Here is a 15,010-nt window from a genome sequence, read left to right on the forward strand (position 1 = left end):
TGATTAAAACTGCAATTTTCAGCATTACAAATATTTTTTAATGTAAAATTTATGTTCGGTGGCCTGAAATCTTCTGCAAAATCAGTTCATGTGCTTGGTTGTCCTTTTCAAAGCAAATTTTGCAATGATTTGTTGTTACACTAAAAGTATAGGAAAAAGAAAAGTAACTTATTGGGTTCCATCTTCAACTTCTTAACAAAATTCTTGATTTTACATGCAAATCAGGGTTTTTGGCAAGAAGTTGAAGGTGAAGGAGTTTAATTAAGAATCGTGATAATTTAACTACCCCATGTGGCACACTCAACTGTAGATCTGTATTTCTCGGAATACAAAATGCATTTCCCCATAAAATAATGTATCTAGAGAAAACAATGTATCCTAAGGCGTACAAATCTACAGTTCCCAAACATGTCACGTCAAGAGAGTCGATTGAGTGTGCCACTTGGGGCTGTCAAATTATCACAACTCTTTAATTAATAGCTTTTGTTAGTTTCCAAGGAAATTTATGAATATTGAGAAACAGGTTTTTTGAATCTTTTAATTTATTAATGAGATAGCTATGATGCTTTTTAATTAACGGAGGCACTTACCTATTTGTGAAGGACTTTTTTTTTTAGGATCTAAACTTGGGTTGGGACCTTATGAGCTTGGCAAGAGGAATCTGATCGAGCTTCTTGGCTTTCAAGGGTGACACCACGGCTAGGTATTTTGGATATTGTTCTTCTACATCCGAAGTGAAATTGAGTGTGATCATCAGTGATAATGGCACGAATCTCAAGGTGAAAACCAAGGCATGATTGACCATGTGAAAACTAGCCCCCACAATGTCTCTAATCTATTATTCACTTTCAAGACCACCTCCTTTCCTTGATTTCACTTCCATCCCCACCATAACCCCTCGGTCTTGGCAACAACTTGTACTTCTTCAAGTGTTGATCGATGATTGTGCTACAATTGTCACCATTAATGTTCATTTATTTCCTTCAGAAAACCTAATCTCGCACACCCTTGGTAAATCTTATCATGGCCAAATTCAAAACCAGCAAGCAAACTAAGTAATGGTAGATAGGCGTGTGGAATGTTAATTTGAGCCCAGCAAGCCTTAGTCCAGGACCTAAGCATGTTGATATTGGCCCAAGCAAATCTGCCCAAATAACAACTAAGAAGGGAAGAGATTCCCAAAAGAAATTAGTGCTTAGGTAGTAAGCCAATTTAGTGTTTTTCAACTAGAAAAAGAGATTACTCCTTGCATTACTACCAATTCAAGAAGACTATAATCTTTTATACAATACGCATCTGGATAGGAGTGGATCCTCTGTGCTATTATTTTCTTACAATAATTTGGGACGGTTAAGTGTTCACATTAACAGAACATTACATCCACACCATTTGAATTTTATTGTTCAGTGACCGTCTGATTTCAAAATTCTTGATGATGGTTAAAAGTAGAATTTTATTTAATTATTTTAAATATAATCTATTCTTGAAAAGTACAGGATTGAAGTGTTATTGATTGTCAGAGTGGTCTAATCTTTATAGGGAAAAAACCACTACAGAAAACTGCAAGAAAATGGTACCACAGAGGATCTACTCCCCATTCAATTGATTGATCAACAAAAATCGTTAAGATAATTCTAACAAAATTCAAGTATTTTTTTTTTTCTATTTTCATTGTGATGTCTATTAGGACGGACCTGGATGATTTTAGATACCCTTGCATTTATTCTTTTATTTAAGATATTCGTTGTATTTTCAACTAATGGCATGTCCCCATAATGTTTGAAAGATAACATTATCTTTTGACTTAGACTTTCTCTCATAAATGATAAATTAATTGAAAATGACTTAAATCTTTTTTTCTTCAATCTCTAATTAATATTTTTTATAATTTTTTCTTCAAAATCATTCACCTTCGATTTCTTCAATTTTATCTCATTAAACCTTGATTTGCAATCACTAGAAGAAAATTTGACTCTACCACTGATGTCCATCCTTCCGAGATTTGAGATTTAACTTTTTTTTATATACCAAAATACATGATGAAAAGCGGAGTACACATGATAGTTGATGGGAGAATATTTCAGTACGAATTACAGTCCCACTTGATACGTACGTGTAGATGGGGATCATTGATTGGCCTAATGTCCCATCTAAGAAAAAAAAATCAGAAAAAATAGTCTGATTTTTTTTTTTTTTTTTTTATTACGAGTACACGCCAATGAATGGGCCAACATCCATAGGTTTTAGTGTGGCAAAGGCGTCCTAAAATTTCTAGCATCACTAATGTTCCACGTGGCAAATACGTTACGTATTGTATCAAAACTCGATGATTGCAATAAAGGTACCAAAACAGTAGAATGAGACGTTAATTATTGGAAAATACTGTGTGGTCAGCCTTGACTCTTCAGAGATGCTTTCAATTCTTTCAAAATCAGATCGTGCGGAGGACGAGTGAATCTATCATGTTGATATCAATCATACAGTACCCCTCAGTCCAAATTATTCAAGATGACGTACGAGAGGGGAGTTGTAAAGCCAATCAATTCAAGGACCATGATGTATCCTAATGAGTGCTACTATCCCATCTATGTCCTTTCATATATTTTTATTTTTTTTTACTTTAACTTTAGCTTTTATGAATCCAATTCATTTCTAAGTACTTCGGGCAATGATCCAAAATATATCTTAGGTTTGAATTGGTCTGAATTGATTTAATTCTATCTAATTCTAAAAAATATATATTTGAAAATTTAAATTTTTTAATCAAATTCGAATTGAAATCTTAGATCTGAAATCATTTCGGATCAAATTCATATCTATCCCAATTCGTTCTGAAAAAAATCTTATCCGAACAAATTTTAATTATTATTTTTTTATTTTTAATTTTATATTAATACATATAGATAAAATGCTTTAATTTTTCTGATTTTCCTTTATATTTATAGTTGAAAAGTAGATGTTTTAAAATTTTATATATTTTTTTTTAATTTTTTAAACATTAATCATTTGAAAATAGGGCATGTGCTCAGATAAGATAGGATTGATTTCAGATTAAGGATGAAATAAAATAGATCGAATTTAGTTCACATATTCATTAATCCGTTCGGATCGAATCAAGTATATGTTAAAAAAAATTCTGATCAATATTGAAGTGAGACTGATCCAATACTGAACCGATCTGTTACCAATTCTAATTCTAAGTACTTTAAGTAAAAGTTGATGTGAAAATTAAAAACTCTCAATATTTATATGCAATAACATTTTATAACTAGCTTTGATTTATATTAAGAACTAACCTTTTATCTTTGACTAATGATAAACAATGTAAAGCGATTGGCTTTTAACGAATCAATTTATCTCAAGTCTTTTATCTTTTTGTAAATAAGGATAGACAAGTGGTCTTGTAAGATTGGAAAACTATAGTCTCATGAAAACTATGATGTTTTTCCTTCAGTCACTTTGGCCATTATTCTGCCTCAAACTTCATCTGAGATGCATCTCACTAGATTGGTGCATTTCATATTCATTATTGAGTGTTTATCTCCCCTTTGATAATGCTCAGATTTCATTAATTTCAAACCAACTCAAAAAAGGAAAGAAAAAAGAACCAATTTCTCCCATTGGAGTCATGCCGAGATTGCATTGATGGTGCTTAATTGTTTCTTATTTTTCTACCTCTCTGTTTTTTTTTTCCCCCTAATCTTTCTAGTTTCTAGTCATCCACCTCAAGATCCTAGTCTTCCACAATCATATTATTTCTTGCTGACATTAAACTCCATAAATCATAATTTGGTCATAGAACTCTATAACAAATAATGATATCATCTTATTTGAGATTTATATGAAAATGGGAGAATTTTATTGATTTGAGTGGTCTCTTCTATATATATTATATATGAAACAAGGGTAGAGGAAGGGAATGGGATAAACACATTGCTGAGGTAATGGCAATCCTTAAGTGTATTATAAATAAATTCTCGAGAGCATAAAAGAGATCATTCTAAATGGGTTTTGACAAATTCTACTTAAAAGTGGGGTTGATTATTAAAAAAATAAAAATGAAATTTATTTATTTGCTGAGAGAACACTTGCATAAGATATGGATAAAAGAATTGTATTACTTTATCTATCTTGCCATAGTGCTTGTTACCAATAGCAAATCAAGTTATTTAATGATGTTTTAAAAATTTTGAATTAAAATGCCACATTACTTTAGTTTTTCATTCTTTTGGGGATTGAAGCCAAGATTCAAAAAGAGGCATCTAACTGGAAAGGCTAATTTTTTGTAGAAGATTTGTGTCCTTGTATTCCCCCTCATAATGGACCCCACTTCATCTCCCATTTGAAGATGGCACGCAACCCTTAACAAATGTTGGATCACACATGACAAGCCACCTACATATAATTTATAAAGAGCTGCAGAGCATAGTAGTACACATTTTAATAATTTCAAAGACTCCACAGCTGTACAGTAAAAGGACATACACTGTGATCAAGGATTGGTAAAGCTTTACAAATAAAAAAGAATCAGATTTACTTTTCCACCCCACCAACCAATAAACGCTTAGACAGCTTAAGCTGTACTGCATTTTATTTTCTGGTCAGCCTCATAATTTCCTTTCAAATTCATTACTACATCTACAGAACAATGGTTTTAAATCTTTTCTGTACATTAATATAAACAAAATTAATTAAATAAACAAATATACGTTTATATTTTAACATAAAAAATATTAGACGCAGTATACCCATGACTTGGGTCAAGTTAAACCTCTTTAACCCAGTGAAGCAAAATTAGAGAAGAAGGCCCACCTGAAAGAATCCCCGGGCCATTAACCAGGGCTTAGTGCGTTGCTGCTGACATTTTCCGGTCTTTTAAAATCTTTGGCCCAGCTTATCCTCTTATACTATCCTGCCCCGATGAGGGAGCGGCCCAACATTCTTCATCACCCACTTGAATTCTCCGTGTGATTAAACCCCACAAATCAGATTTTCTTCAAGATGCTTATATCACACTTTCTCCAGCTACAACTCAACTTTTCTCAGCATCTGTAGCTCTTGATTTGAAATGGCGATAGTGTTGGTATCAAACCAATGTGGTCCTCCTGTCACCTCCCCCAATACCATCAAGAACAAAAGAGCCAACATGTCTCAGCTGTAACTTGAATCAACATGAGGTTGCAAGGCCGCTCACCCAATGCTCATATAAAGAATTCTTTGGAGGAAGGTTTCTATATCTCTTACCCAAGCTTGGCTCAAAACCCCCCAAAAAGTAACTACTTTTGATACTCTGGAGAAAATTGAGAATCACCAACACTGGAGGGATGATGCCAATAACACTACCCCATCCATATAAAAGCCTATGAAACTCTCATGTTCTCTTGAGCAAGCCTGTATTCTTCATTACGTACCCTAAGCTCCTCATAAGTTTGCATTGAGTTGGCTGTAAACCTCTCCATTGCCTCAAATATTTGTTTCAAGCCCGATTGTATACTAATATTAGTAGGGTCACTCTGATGCTCAGTTTGTTGCCCGGAGACCAAAACCATCTTCTTATCCATTGCCTGCCATTCCTTTTGCATTTTCTGCTCATCCCTCCCCAAGGTCTTAACATTTTTATCGACCGCCTTGTTTGCCATGGTCCTCTGGTGCAGCTCCATACTATGCCATTCCCGAAGCTGACGCACACTCGTGGCAAAACTCACCATGGCAACGATCACTTCTTTCCCCGAAATTCTCTCCATGGCCTGAGACCATTGGTTACAGGTCACGAACACAGGTGGTGCACCAATCCTACCAGGAGAAAAGGGAACTATTCCATCAGGTGTTTCTTCAGGTTCATAAACAAGACATTTCAAAAGCCAACCATTCAAGGCTTTGATGTAGCCCTTCTGAGCACCGATCCAATTGCCAAAATTCGAAACCCACTTTAGAAGCTCCTGCTCGAGCTGCATTGTAGCTTGAAGACGAGCATCACTAAACTTCCTGTTGGATGTAACGGCATCTAATTTTTTAGCTTCTGCAATGGCTTGGCACTGATTCTGATGGCACTCAAGCATAACTTTCCACATTATTATTAACCTGAAATACATACATAGATTGACAATTAGCCACTCCAAATGTACTATTGACGACAACAATCAGCATAAACAAAAATTTAGTAGTGATGGCAAGAGCATCTATGTCAAAATCAGAAATTGGGTTCAGAAATAAGTGACTCAGCCAATGAAATTTCCGGATTCCCTCCTCACATCCACCCCATAGATGTGTGCCACTTGTATGGCAGATACAGGGAAGACGACTTCCTCCCAAACAGCCATCTTGAAATGAGTACTGATTGAAAACAAGATAAGAGATGTTGACTTTGTGAAAATTCCTGAAACATTGATTTCTGTAAGATCAAGTACCTTCATGCCTACACACACACACAGAATGTACATACCAATGTGCGCAGGAGCACTTGTTCAATAGGGTGAAATTCAAGCACATTATTAGGAGTAAAAAAAAAGCTAATAGTACAGTAGAAAATGAGACAATGGTGATATAGAATTGTCCATGAAGCACAGAGGGCCTGGGATGAAGAACAATAATAGACGACAAAGCCATAAATATTGACTGTAAAAGATATAGGTCATCAATAATATTTACATGTGGCAAAAAGCTGTTGAGCCATAACTATAACAATAGTAATGGGAGTGAGTGGTGTTTATAGGCTGGAGGCAAACATAAACTTTGGAATCAAACCGAGAAAAGAATTGAAGACCACCAGCTGGGAAGCTTGACAGAAGAGTGGACATTATAATAATCATGCTTGCAATGGAATTTTTTATTTTTATTTTTTATGAGTACAATGGAAAATATTTCACAGTTTAAAGTGTCAGAAAATGGTCCTAATAACTAAAGAAAACACACATTGGAATAGGATCCAAACTAGCATTCCTAATAAAACAAACCAAGAAACTACAAGTAATCAACAATACCAAGACAATATCTTACAAAACACGAAATGGAAAATAAGAAAACAAGAATCACGTACCCACTAATTAATTCATTAATCTGTGGCAACAGCTCTTCATCCCTCAACTTATTTATCTTAATTGATATCTTGTCGACAACCTGAATAGCAATTCTTATTTTTGTGGATAAAGTTCTGACTAAAGTTCGAGTGGGATCAACTTTATGAGCCTCGGCACCCTTCTCGTCCAAACGCTTCAGCCGTTGACGCTTCCTCTCGTGGACTATCCGCATTTTTTCCTCAGACTATAAAAACATTACTATTAGAAATAACATTTAGGAATACTAATCACACTCAAAGGATGCATAAACAAGAACTAGAAAGAGTGCAAAGTAAACCACAATCAAAACATCAGTGTTACCTTGACACGTGACATGAGTCCCAAGTATCAAGGTATCCAGAGGTGTCTAACATGACAATTGCCAAAAATTGCAATATGAAAGCACGGCTGTGAAAATATTAACTTGTTGGACATCTAATCTACTAGGTGGCACTCTAGTAACTTTTGTCAAATGAAGGAAACTTGGAGTTGGACAGCTACCCAAGTTACTACATAGTAGATACATGATCCACACCAATGTTTTCAGACGCTAAGGCGTGAGGCAAGGCACTCGACTGGCCAGTGCCTTGAGGTATAAACCTCAAGGCGTAAAGCATAAGCCTCAAATGCATGATATTTTTATATAAATAATATCATATTAAAAACTAAAAATTAGGACAGCTTTTGTATATTTATAAATTTCAAAATCCACATAATCGGATTTCAAGTTTTAATCCATAGCAATAAATAATAATACAAAATATTATTAAAATAGAAATGTTTTGCATTTGAATAGTTGAAAGTCTCTATAGTAAGTAACCATTTTTTACCTACTACAAAACTATTTTTTCACAAACTTCACTTATATAATACTAAATACTACGAAAAATTATTTATAGATCAACTAACTTAACAATTTTCTTTGTATATATTACTATTTTGTATTCAGATTCAGTTCTAAGTGTTCCAATTATATTGAATAGTAACAAAGAAATAGAAGTAAAAAAAATTACAAAATCCACTTGGATAATAAAAAAGAAACAAAGGAGTAAATTAACAAGAAAAGAATAATAAGAATGAGAAAAAAAAAAATGCATTATTTAACAATAAAAATTAAAAAAATTAAATAATGTTAGGTGTATGCCTCATATGAGGCGTATGCCCCGGCCAAAAGGCTTATGCCTCATATGAGGCGTATGCCCCGGCCAAAAGGCTTATGCCTCATATGAGGCGTATGCCTTTTACATGCCTCTTCATTTGAGGCATAAGCCTTAGTTGCCTTAAGGTTTCAACCTTATACCTCAAGGCGTTTTTAATGAAGCCTCATCTTGAGGTGTGCCTTGATGCATAAACCTCACACACCTCTAAAAACACTGATCCACACTACTCTTAATTCACAGGCTGGTTGACAAGGAGTATAATACTCCCCTCCTCCCTGTAGTCCTCAAATTTGATAAAAAGATACTAGAGAAAATAGGTTCTACCATACATATGGGAAATGCCTAGGTGTATCGGGTCAATTGAGAAAAGATGAATGTTTTTAGCCAATTGAGAAAATTTTGCATTGATGCTTAAAGATATTTTTCATAGGTAAAACAGTTTTATTTAAAAGAAAGCAAGAGGATGGTGGCCAAGGCAGCCACCTTACAAGGACAAAAACAGAAGGAAAAAAAAAAAAGCAAAATACATACACTCAGACTTCACATGGGAGATCCCATGTGAATACAAAATCTTCAAAAAAGACTCATCTAAACTCATTAAACACCTTGCACCAAGAAAATAAAAAACCTGTGCTCCCATCCTTTGAAAATTCTGCTATCCCATTCCAACTTCCAACAAGACATGTCAACACACTGCGAAAGGGGTTAAAGACCAAAACAAATTCTTCTTAAGATGGAAGGCTTTGAAACAAGGCATGGATGATGGAAGACACCAGGGAATTTTGAAAAGAAATAAAAAATGGTTCCACATCTCTTTTGCAAAAGGACAATGATGCAACAAGCAAACATAATATAAGAAATATTGATGTGACAAGAAAATATACAATGCATACCAACTACAGATGTGACAAGAAAATATATAGCGCTTGTCACTACAACCATAAATAAGGTATACCAACTACATATGCATGAGGAAGGCATAACATGCCCCAAGGATACACACGTGCGCACACACCAAAAAAAAAAGCTATGACCACATCTTACCAAACTCGTAAACATTCAAAAAAAGCAGTGAATAATCTCATCTCTCAACACCATCTAAAACAAAAAACAAGAAAAGGAAAGAATGAAGGCCCAATGACTAGATGGTTAACAACCATCTTTTGGCACGAGACTGATAACGTATGTAGGTGTACAAATTCATGTTCCCTAAAGAATAACATGGCAATTCTTAAACAAAAACAGTAGCATAATGAGGTTAATGTGTGAAGAATGGAAATAAAAGTCACATAGGTCAGCTCCATTTCACAAAATCTTGAAATATGGAATGCACCTTAAATTTTCATTAGTGTCGTTCTTTAAGATGGAGTAAGACCAACTATGCTTTATGGAGTAGAATGTTGAGACAGTCAAGAAACACCATGTTAATAGATTGAACTTAACAGAGATGAGGATGTTGAGATGGATGAGTAGAAGGACTAGGATGATAAAATTAAAAATGAACTCATTCAAGAAAATGGAGTAGTACTAGCTCCAATAGGCAATAAACTTAGAGAAAGCTGATCAAAATGGTTTGGGCAAGTTCAACAAAGGCTAACTAAAACCCTAGAAAGAAGGTATGTACAAGTTGAAGGTTCTAAAAGAGAGAAAAGAAGGCCAAAAAGACATGGATTGAGATAGGAAAAACGGATATGAACTCAATTCCAAGGAAAAAAGCAAGCTCAAGACATGATTGAATGAAGGAATAGGATTCATCTAGCCGAGCCCAAATCTTTGGGATAGGGTTTAGCGAAAGCCCAATTTACTAGCTTAATAGCTGAAGCATACAAAGGAAACGAACCATCTCACATGTATATTCACCAGCGTTCACCCGTGCCTACTACACGAGCATCTTCTGGAGGTTAAGGGGGTAAAAGCGGGAAAAAATAAGTTAAAGGGGTATTATTAAAAAAAAAATTGAGGTTAAGAGGGGTAAAACATGAGAAGCAAAAAGTGGGTTAAAGGGTAAAAGAGGAAATATAGTAAAGTTAGAGGGACAAAGAATAGAGACAATAAAGTGGGCCTCACAAATATTGTAGGTCGATAAAACGTTTGTCCCTTACAAAACTGTAATTAAGGGGACGTTTACCTTACAAAAGTGTAGAAATTGTGAGCCCTACAATTGTGTTTTTATTATATAGACAACAAACAAAGAATGCAATGAAAAAGCCACCATCAACAGGACATAATGATTGACAAAATTGTTGTTATTCTAGCACAATCACATAAACAATGACCATTTCATCAACCTCCTTTCTTAACATTCAGAAGAGAAAGTGAATGATAACAAGGGGGGCAATTGGACGGGTTAACAACCATCTTTTGCCAAGAGAATTCATAGGGTGTAGTGCAGGTTCTTACACATCCATATTCCTAAATCAAGACGGGTGCTTAAGGAAGAAAATAAGAAGGCTTGAACAATGCCATGGAGCATAGTAAGGTGGATGCTGAAGAGTGAAAGCAAAATATTTCACAAATCAAGCTCCAGGCCACAAAAAAAAAAAAAAAAAAAAATTGACTTTCTTTAGAAGAAATGAAGAAGATATAAATTCAATAGCTGACTAAGTACATGGTAAATGCGTTCAGTAATACCACAGCCTAGGATGAAAACCCTGATATCACACTAAAACGTACATGTGAATATATACATATAGGGTCAAGTTCAAGTGCCATGTACAAAACCAAACATTGTGCCAAACGTTTTGGGGGCTGGCAAAATTCAATATACATATATATATATATGGGAAGCATTTGGAGGCCCTAAAGAGAGCCAAACATTTTTCAAAAGGTTTCAGAATGGGCTGATTTTTTGTGAGGATTATCGCTATGGTGAAGAGATCATCCTTACCAAAAATAAGCTCATTTTAAAACTTCTAACCCTAGTTTACAAGTTGAGGATTCGTGGACCGTCCGATTTTTGTAAACCACTTTTTGGTGCGATTAGAAGTTTCAGAATGGGCTGATTTTTTGTGAGGATGATCTCTATGATGTAGAGATCATCCTCACAAAAAATCAGCCCATTTGAAACTTCTAACCCATACATTGAAAAAATGTTTGGCACAATGTTTGGCTCGCTTTAGGGCCTCCGAAAGCTACATTATATATATGTATATATGTATATATGCATATAAATTCAACATGCCTAGAATCATCAATTTTAAAAAAGTAACTATCAGCTCTAAATCAACTAACTTTGAATTGGGCAGACATGAATATTATAAAGAACAAAGTAAAAAATAATAGTAATGAAAGGCCAATGCACATACCTTAACTTCTTCATAGAGCTTCTTCTCCCAAAGTTGTAGCTTATGCAAGGTCGAAGAAAGACTTCTGGAACTCATCCCTGCACCTTCGTCAAGGTCCAAGTTCACTGAACTAGCGTTCTCAGCAGATGATGAGGACCCAGCACCATTTGATGTAGAAGGTTGTGAAGATGATACAGACAATGAATGCAACATCTTGGATGACACTGGTACACAAAGATCCATAATATCCAAACATTACAGTTAAGTCAGAAACAAAGATCCAATTCAAGTTATAAAACTCAAACACTTAAATTTAAATTCTTGTAAAGAAGAAACACTATCCCTCTATAAACCCCTTTCAACTAATTCATCCAACCAAGAACGTGTGTTTAGAGTAGACCTCAGTTTAGCACCAAATAAAGAAATCAATCCAAAACTTTCATAGATTGAGAGAATTAGAAACACTTAAGAAAGTTAAACAATGTTAAAAAGATGGATCCCAAGATAACAGTTAGTCCAAGAAACCTTAATTTATTGGAAGAAGTTGAATAGATATTCTACCTTGATAAACCGCATTTTTCCGAGGATACGGAATCTTTCCAGCCTCTAGCATCTTGGAAACCTCAATCCCGGACGCTGAAGCTCGCTCGAACTGAACCTTTATTTCTATTATAACCTCAGAAACACCTCGCGAACCAACTCGAGCCGTAAATGCAGCCACATTTGCTTGATCTTCTTCCGCAACCACATTCTTATCCACTAGATGCACCTCATACTCATTAGTCTCATCCGAGACACTTGGTTTCTTTTCATGAATCCCTTTCCCATCAATTGCCCCCTTGCCCTCATCCGCCACCATCTTAGAATACTTCCCGCCCCCATCACCATACTTCTGATCTTCATGGACTTCTTTCACTACTTCATCCTGATAATTCTCATCTTCCAAATCCGGTATCCCTTCTTCCTCCCTCAATTCCTTCGAATCTCGACTAGGAGTGTTCAAGGTGTAATATTTTTCGACCGTTTCAAAAGGGTTTAAGAAATCCCAAGGCGAATTCCTCGGTGGTGAAGGGGGAGGTGGAGGGGGCTTCGAAGAAGAAGTCGAAGCGTGTGCCGCTGCAGGTGGAGGAGAAGAAGATCCATACGGAGGCGGCGAACCATAAAAACCATAATTCCCGTTACTTGGAGGATAATTATAGTAGGGATAAGGGTTAGGGTTCTCTTGGTTAGGGTAATTATAAGGATAATAAGAAGACTCACCCATACTATGTACAGTCTCTGGATTCATCGGGTGTTGCTCGTAAACCACGGACGGCACCGTGGATCGATTTCTCATATAATTCATGTTCATAAATCCACCGGGCATCGAACCTAGGGTTTCGTGTTCATCATGATCATGATGATAATGTAAAGGAGACGAATTTCCAGAATGATGAAGAGATCCAGAGTCTGCATCATCGTCATCATCTGTATCGGAATGAAAGTGCAGATGTGAACCAGAATTGGAGTTAGAATGAGAGTGTGAGTGTGTGTGGGAATGATAACCTGCAACCTTAGTTGGAGATGTAATTGGTACAGAAGCAGAAACTACTGGATCACCCTTTCTTTGAGTGGGGAGAGGAAGGACTGGAGAAGGAGGAGATACAATAGAATTATCGAGATCTTGATTGAAGAAGTGTTCTAAAGAGAGACCAATCTGTTTGAGCGAATGGATGTAAGCCACGTGTGCTTCTGCTAAGGCGTACCTTTGCCGGATCGCCTCTTCGAGAAATTGGCAGCGTTCGCGGCACAGAGCGACTGCTGGGAGATCGTCGAGCTTGGAACTGGTGCAGCCCATGGGCTAAACCCTAGACCAAAACAACTTCGATGAGATTAAGAGATGTGTCCAGACATGGCGGTTCAGGTTAATAACTTATAAATTTAGGGGGGGTTTTACAGAGAGAGAAAGAGAGGAATCTTGCCAGCTTGGAGTCTGTCGTCGCGTTGCAGTAGAGAGAGAGAGAGCATCGTCATCGATCGAACATTTTTTTTTTTTTCTGGTATTGTAACACTCACGTTAACTAAAGAAAAAAATTTGCTAAAATTTGAAGGCGAGCGTATTTAGAGATGAGGAAGAGGAGAGGATTTGTTGTTATTAGAGGGTGGGGAGAGGGATGGAGGGATATTGACGCCTGTTGCCGCCACGACGCTTTTGGACTTTGCTTGGGGTTTGAGAATTCCAGAAATACCCTTGTTTATCTTTTTTTTCTTTTGACAATTTTAAACAACTTATTGGTTCAGTTGGAATTTGTTACTTTTGACCTTTCTCTGTGGGCGTGGTTGTGCTGCTCATGAATTTTTCTTTTTTCTTTTTCTTTTGAAATAGCTCTTTGATTTTTGGTCAACATAGTTGACTAGAAGCTTCTTCTTTGAATAACCTCCTCGTACGAAATTTTCTGAAAGAAACCTTGGACGCGTAATTGAGAATCGGGCAACGGTCCAACTTCATATATATTCAAAATTATTTTTTTAACAACTCCAAATTCAAATTAAATTTAAATGATAAATAAATTTATTCTTATTTTTATAATATAAATAAAATATATATATAAACCATTGATATTTTGGTTTATAAATAATTTGTTATCAAAAATCTAAACAAGATTTTAAAAATAATACTAAACATATTTGCTATTACTTTTAAAATAAATATAAATCATTGTAATTTTAGTTAGAAAATCTTTTTATGAGCTCAACTACTCCGCACTAAATCCTACAACACTTTCTAGAACGGTTGTTTGTGCATAGAACCATCAAATTTTCTTGAATGTAAAAAACACGTATCTCAAAGAAAGTATTTATAGTTTTGTGCACACCACCACATTAATATAGTATTTTTATTTTTTTATTTAAAAAATCATATAAATCATTTTACTATCTAACTTAATATCAATATAATAAAACACAACAATAAACTTCACTCCCTTCATCTGCTATATAAAAAAGAATTGAGATTTCTACGAATCTTAAAAAACAACTTTTAATTTTATTATTTATCATCTTCTCTTTCTTTTTTGGAATATTCTTCCAACTTCATTCTATCTCTCTTTTACCTCTCTTTCCACGAATACATCTTGTAACATTATTATACTTCTTCTGCTACCACCATTCATCAATAATACCCTAAGTCTCCAATATTTTTAAATTTATGATCACTACCTGATTTCACCATTGTTGTTTTCAAAAATAAATTATTTGGACAATCAATGAAAAGTTTGGACCAAATTAAGTTACTATCCAACCCTTCAAAATCCAAACCCTTATTAGATCTTGAAGTTGCCAAGTCATAGCCTGGCCCAGATGGATCCAGACCAGATGAGGTTAAGTGGCCAACCTGACTCCATCAACATCCCTAGTAAAATATTCCCATAAAAGTTTCTTTTAAGGCTAAGTGGAAAAACCCTATTCATCATTTTTATAAGAGTACTCTTATAATGGGTTGAATAGAGATTGAGCACTATCTATAAACCTC

General features: G+C 35.3%; 1 protein-coding gene across 1 annotated transcript; it reads right to left on the bottom strand.

The window, feature by feature from the left end:
* Window positions 1-4,532: 4,532 nt before the first annotated feature.
* LOC147407647 (uncharacterized) lies at window positions 4,533-13,654 on the bottom strand. The gene is made up of 4 exons (XM_086436298.1): window positions 12,061-13,654; window positions 11,521-11,723; window positions 7,037-7,260; window positions 4,533-6,081 (listed from the first exon to the last, which is right to left on the bottom strand). The coding sequence occupies exons 1-4, from the start codon at window positions 13,334-13,336 to the stop codon at window positions 5,361-5,363; spliced, it is 2,424 nt and encodes an 807-aa protein (XP_086292424.1). The 5' UTR covers window positions 13,337-13,654; the 3' UTR covers window positions 4,533-5,360.
* Between the last annotated feature and the right edge of the window lie 1,356 nt (window positions 13,655-15,010).

The sequence above is a fragment of the Akebia trifoliata genome, chromosome 3, assembly GCF_017979445.1.
Source record: "Akebia trifoliata isolate Shusen 1 chromosome 3, ASM1797944v1, whole genome shotgun sequence".
Classification (NCBI taxonomy): Eukaryota; Viridiplantae; Streptophyta; class Magnoliopsida; order Ranunculales; family Lardizabalaceae; genus Akebia; species Akebia trifoliata.

Coding starts and splice junctions, on each gene's coding strand:
- LOC147407647 (XM_086436298.1), bottom strand. CDS start 13,336: ATGGGCTGCACCAGTTCCAAGCTCGACGATCTCCCAGCAGTCGCTCTG. Junction 11,724..12,060: donor GAAAAATGCGGTTTATCAAG/GTAGAATATCTA, acceptor TTTGTGTACCAG/TGTCATCCAAGATGTTGCAT. Junction 6,082..7,036: donor ATTAATGAATTAATTAGTGG/GTACGTGATTCT, acceptor TATGTATTTCAG/GTTAATAATAATGTGGAAAG.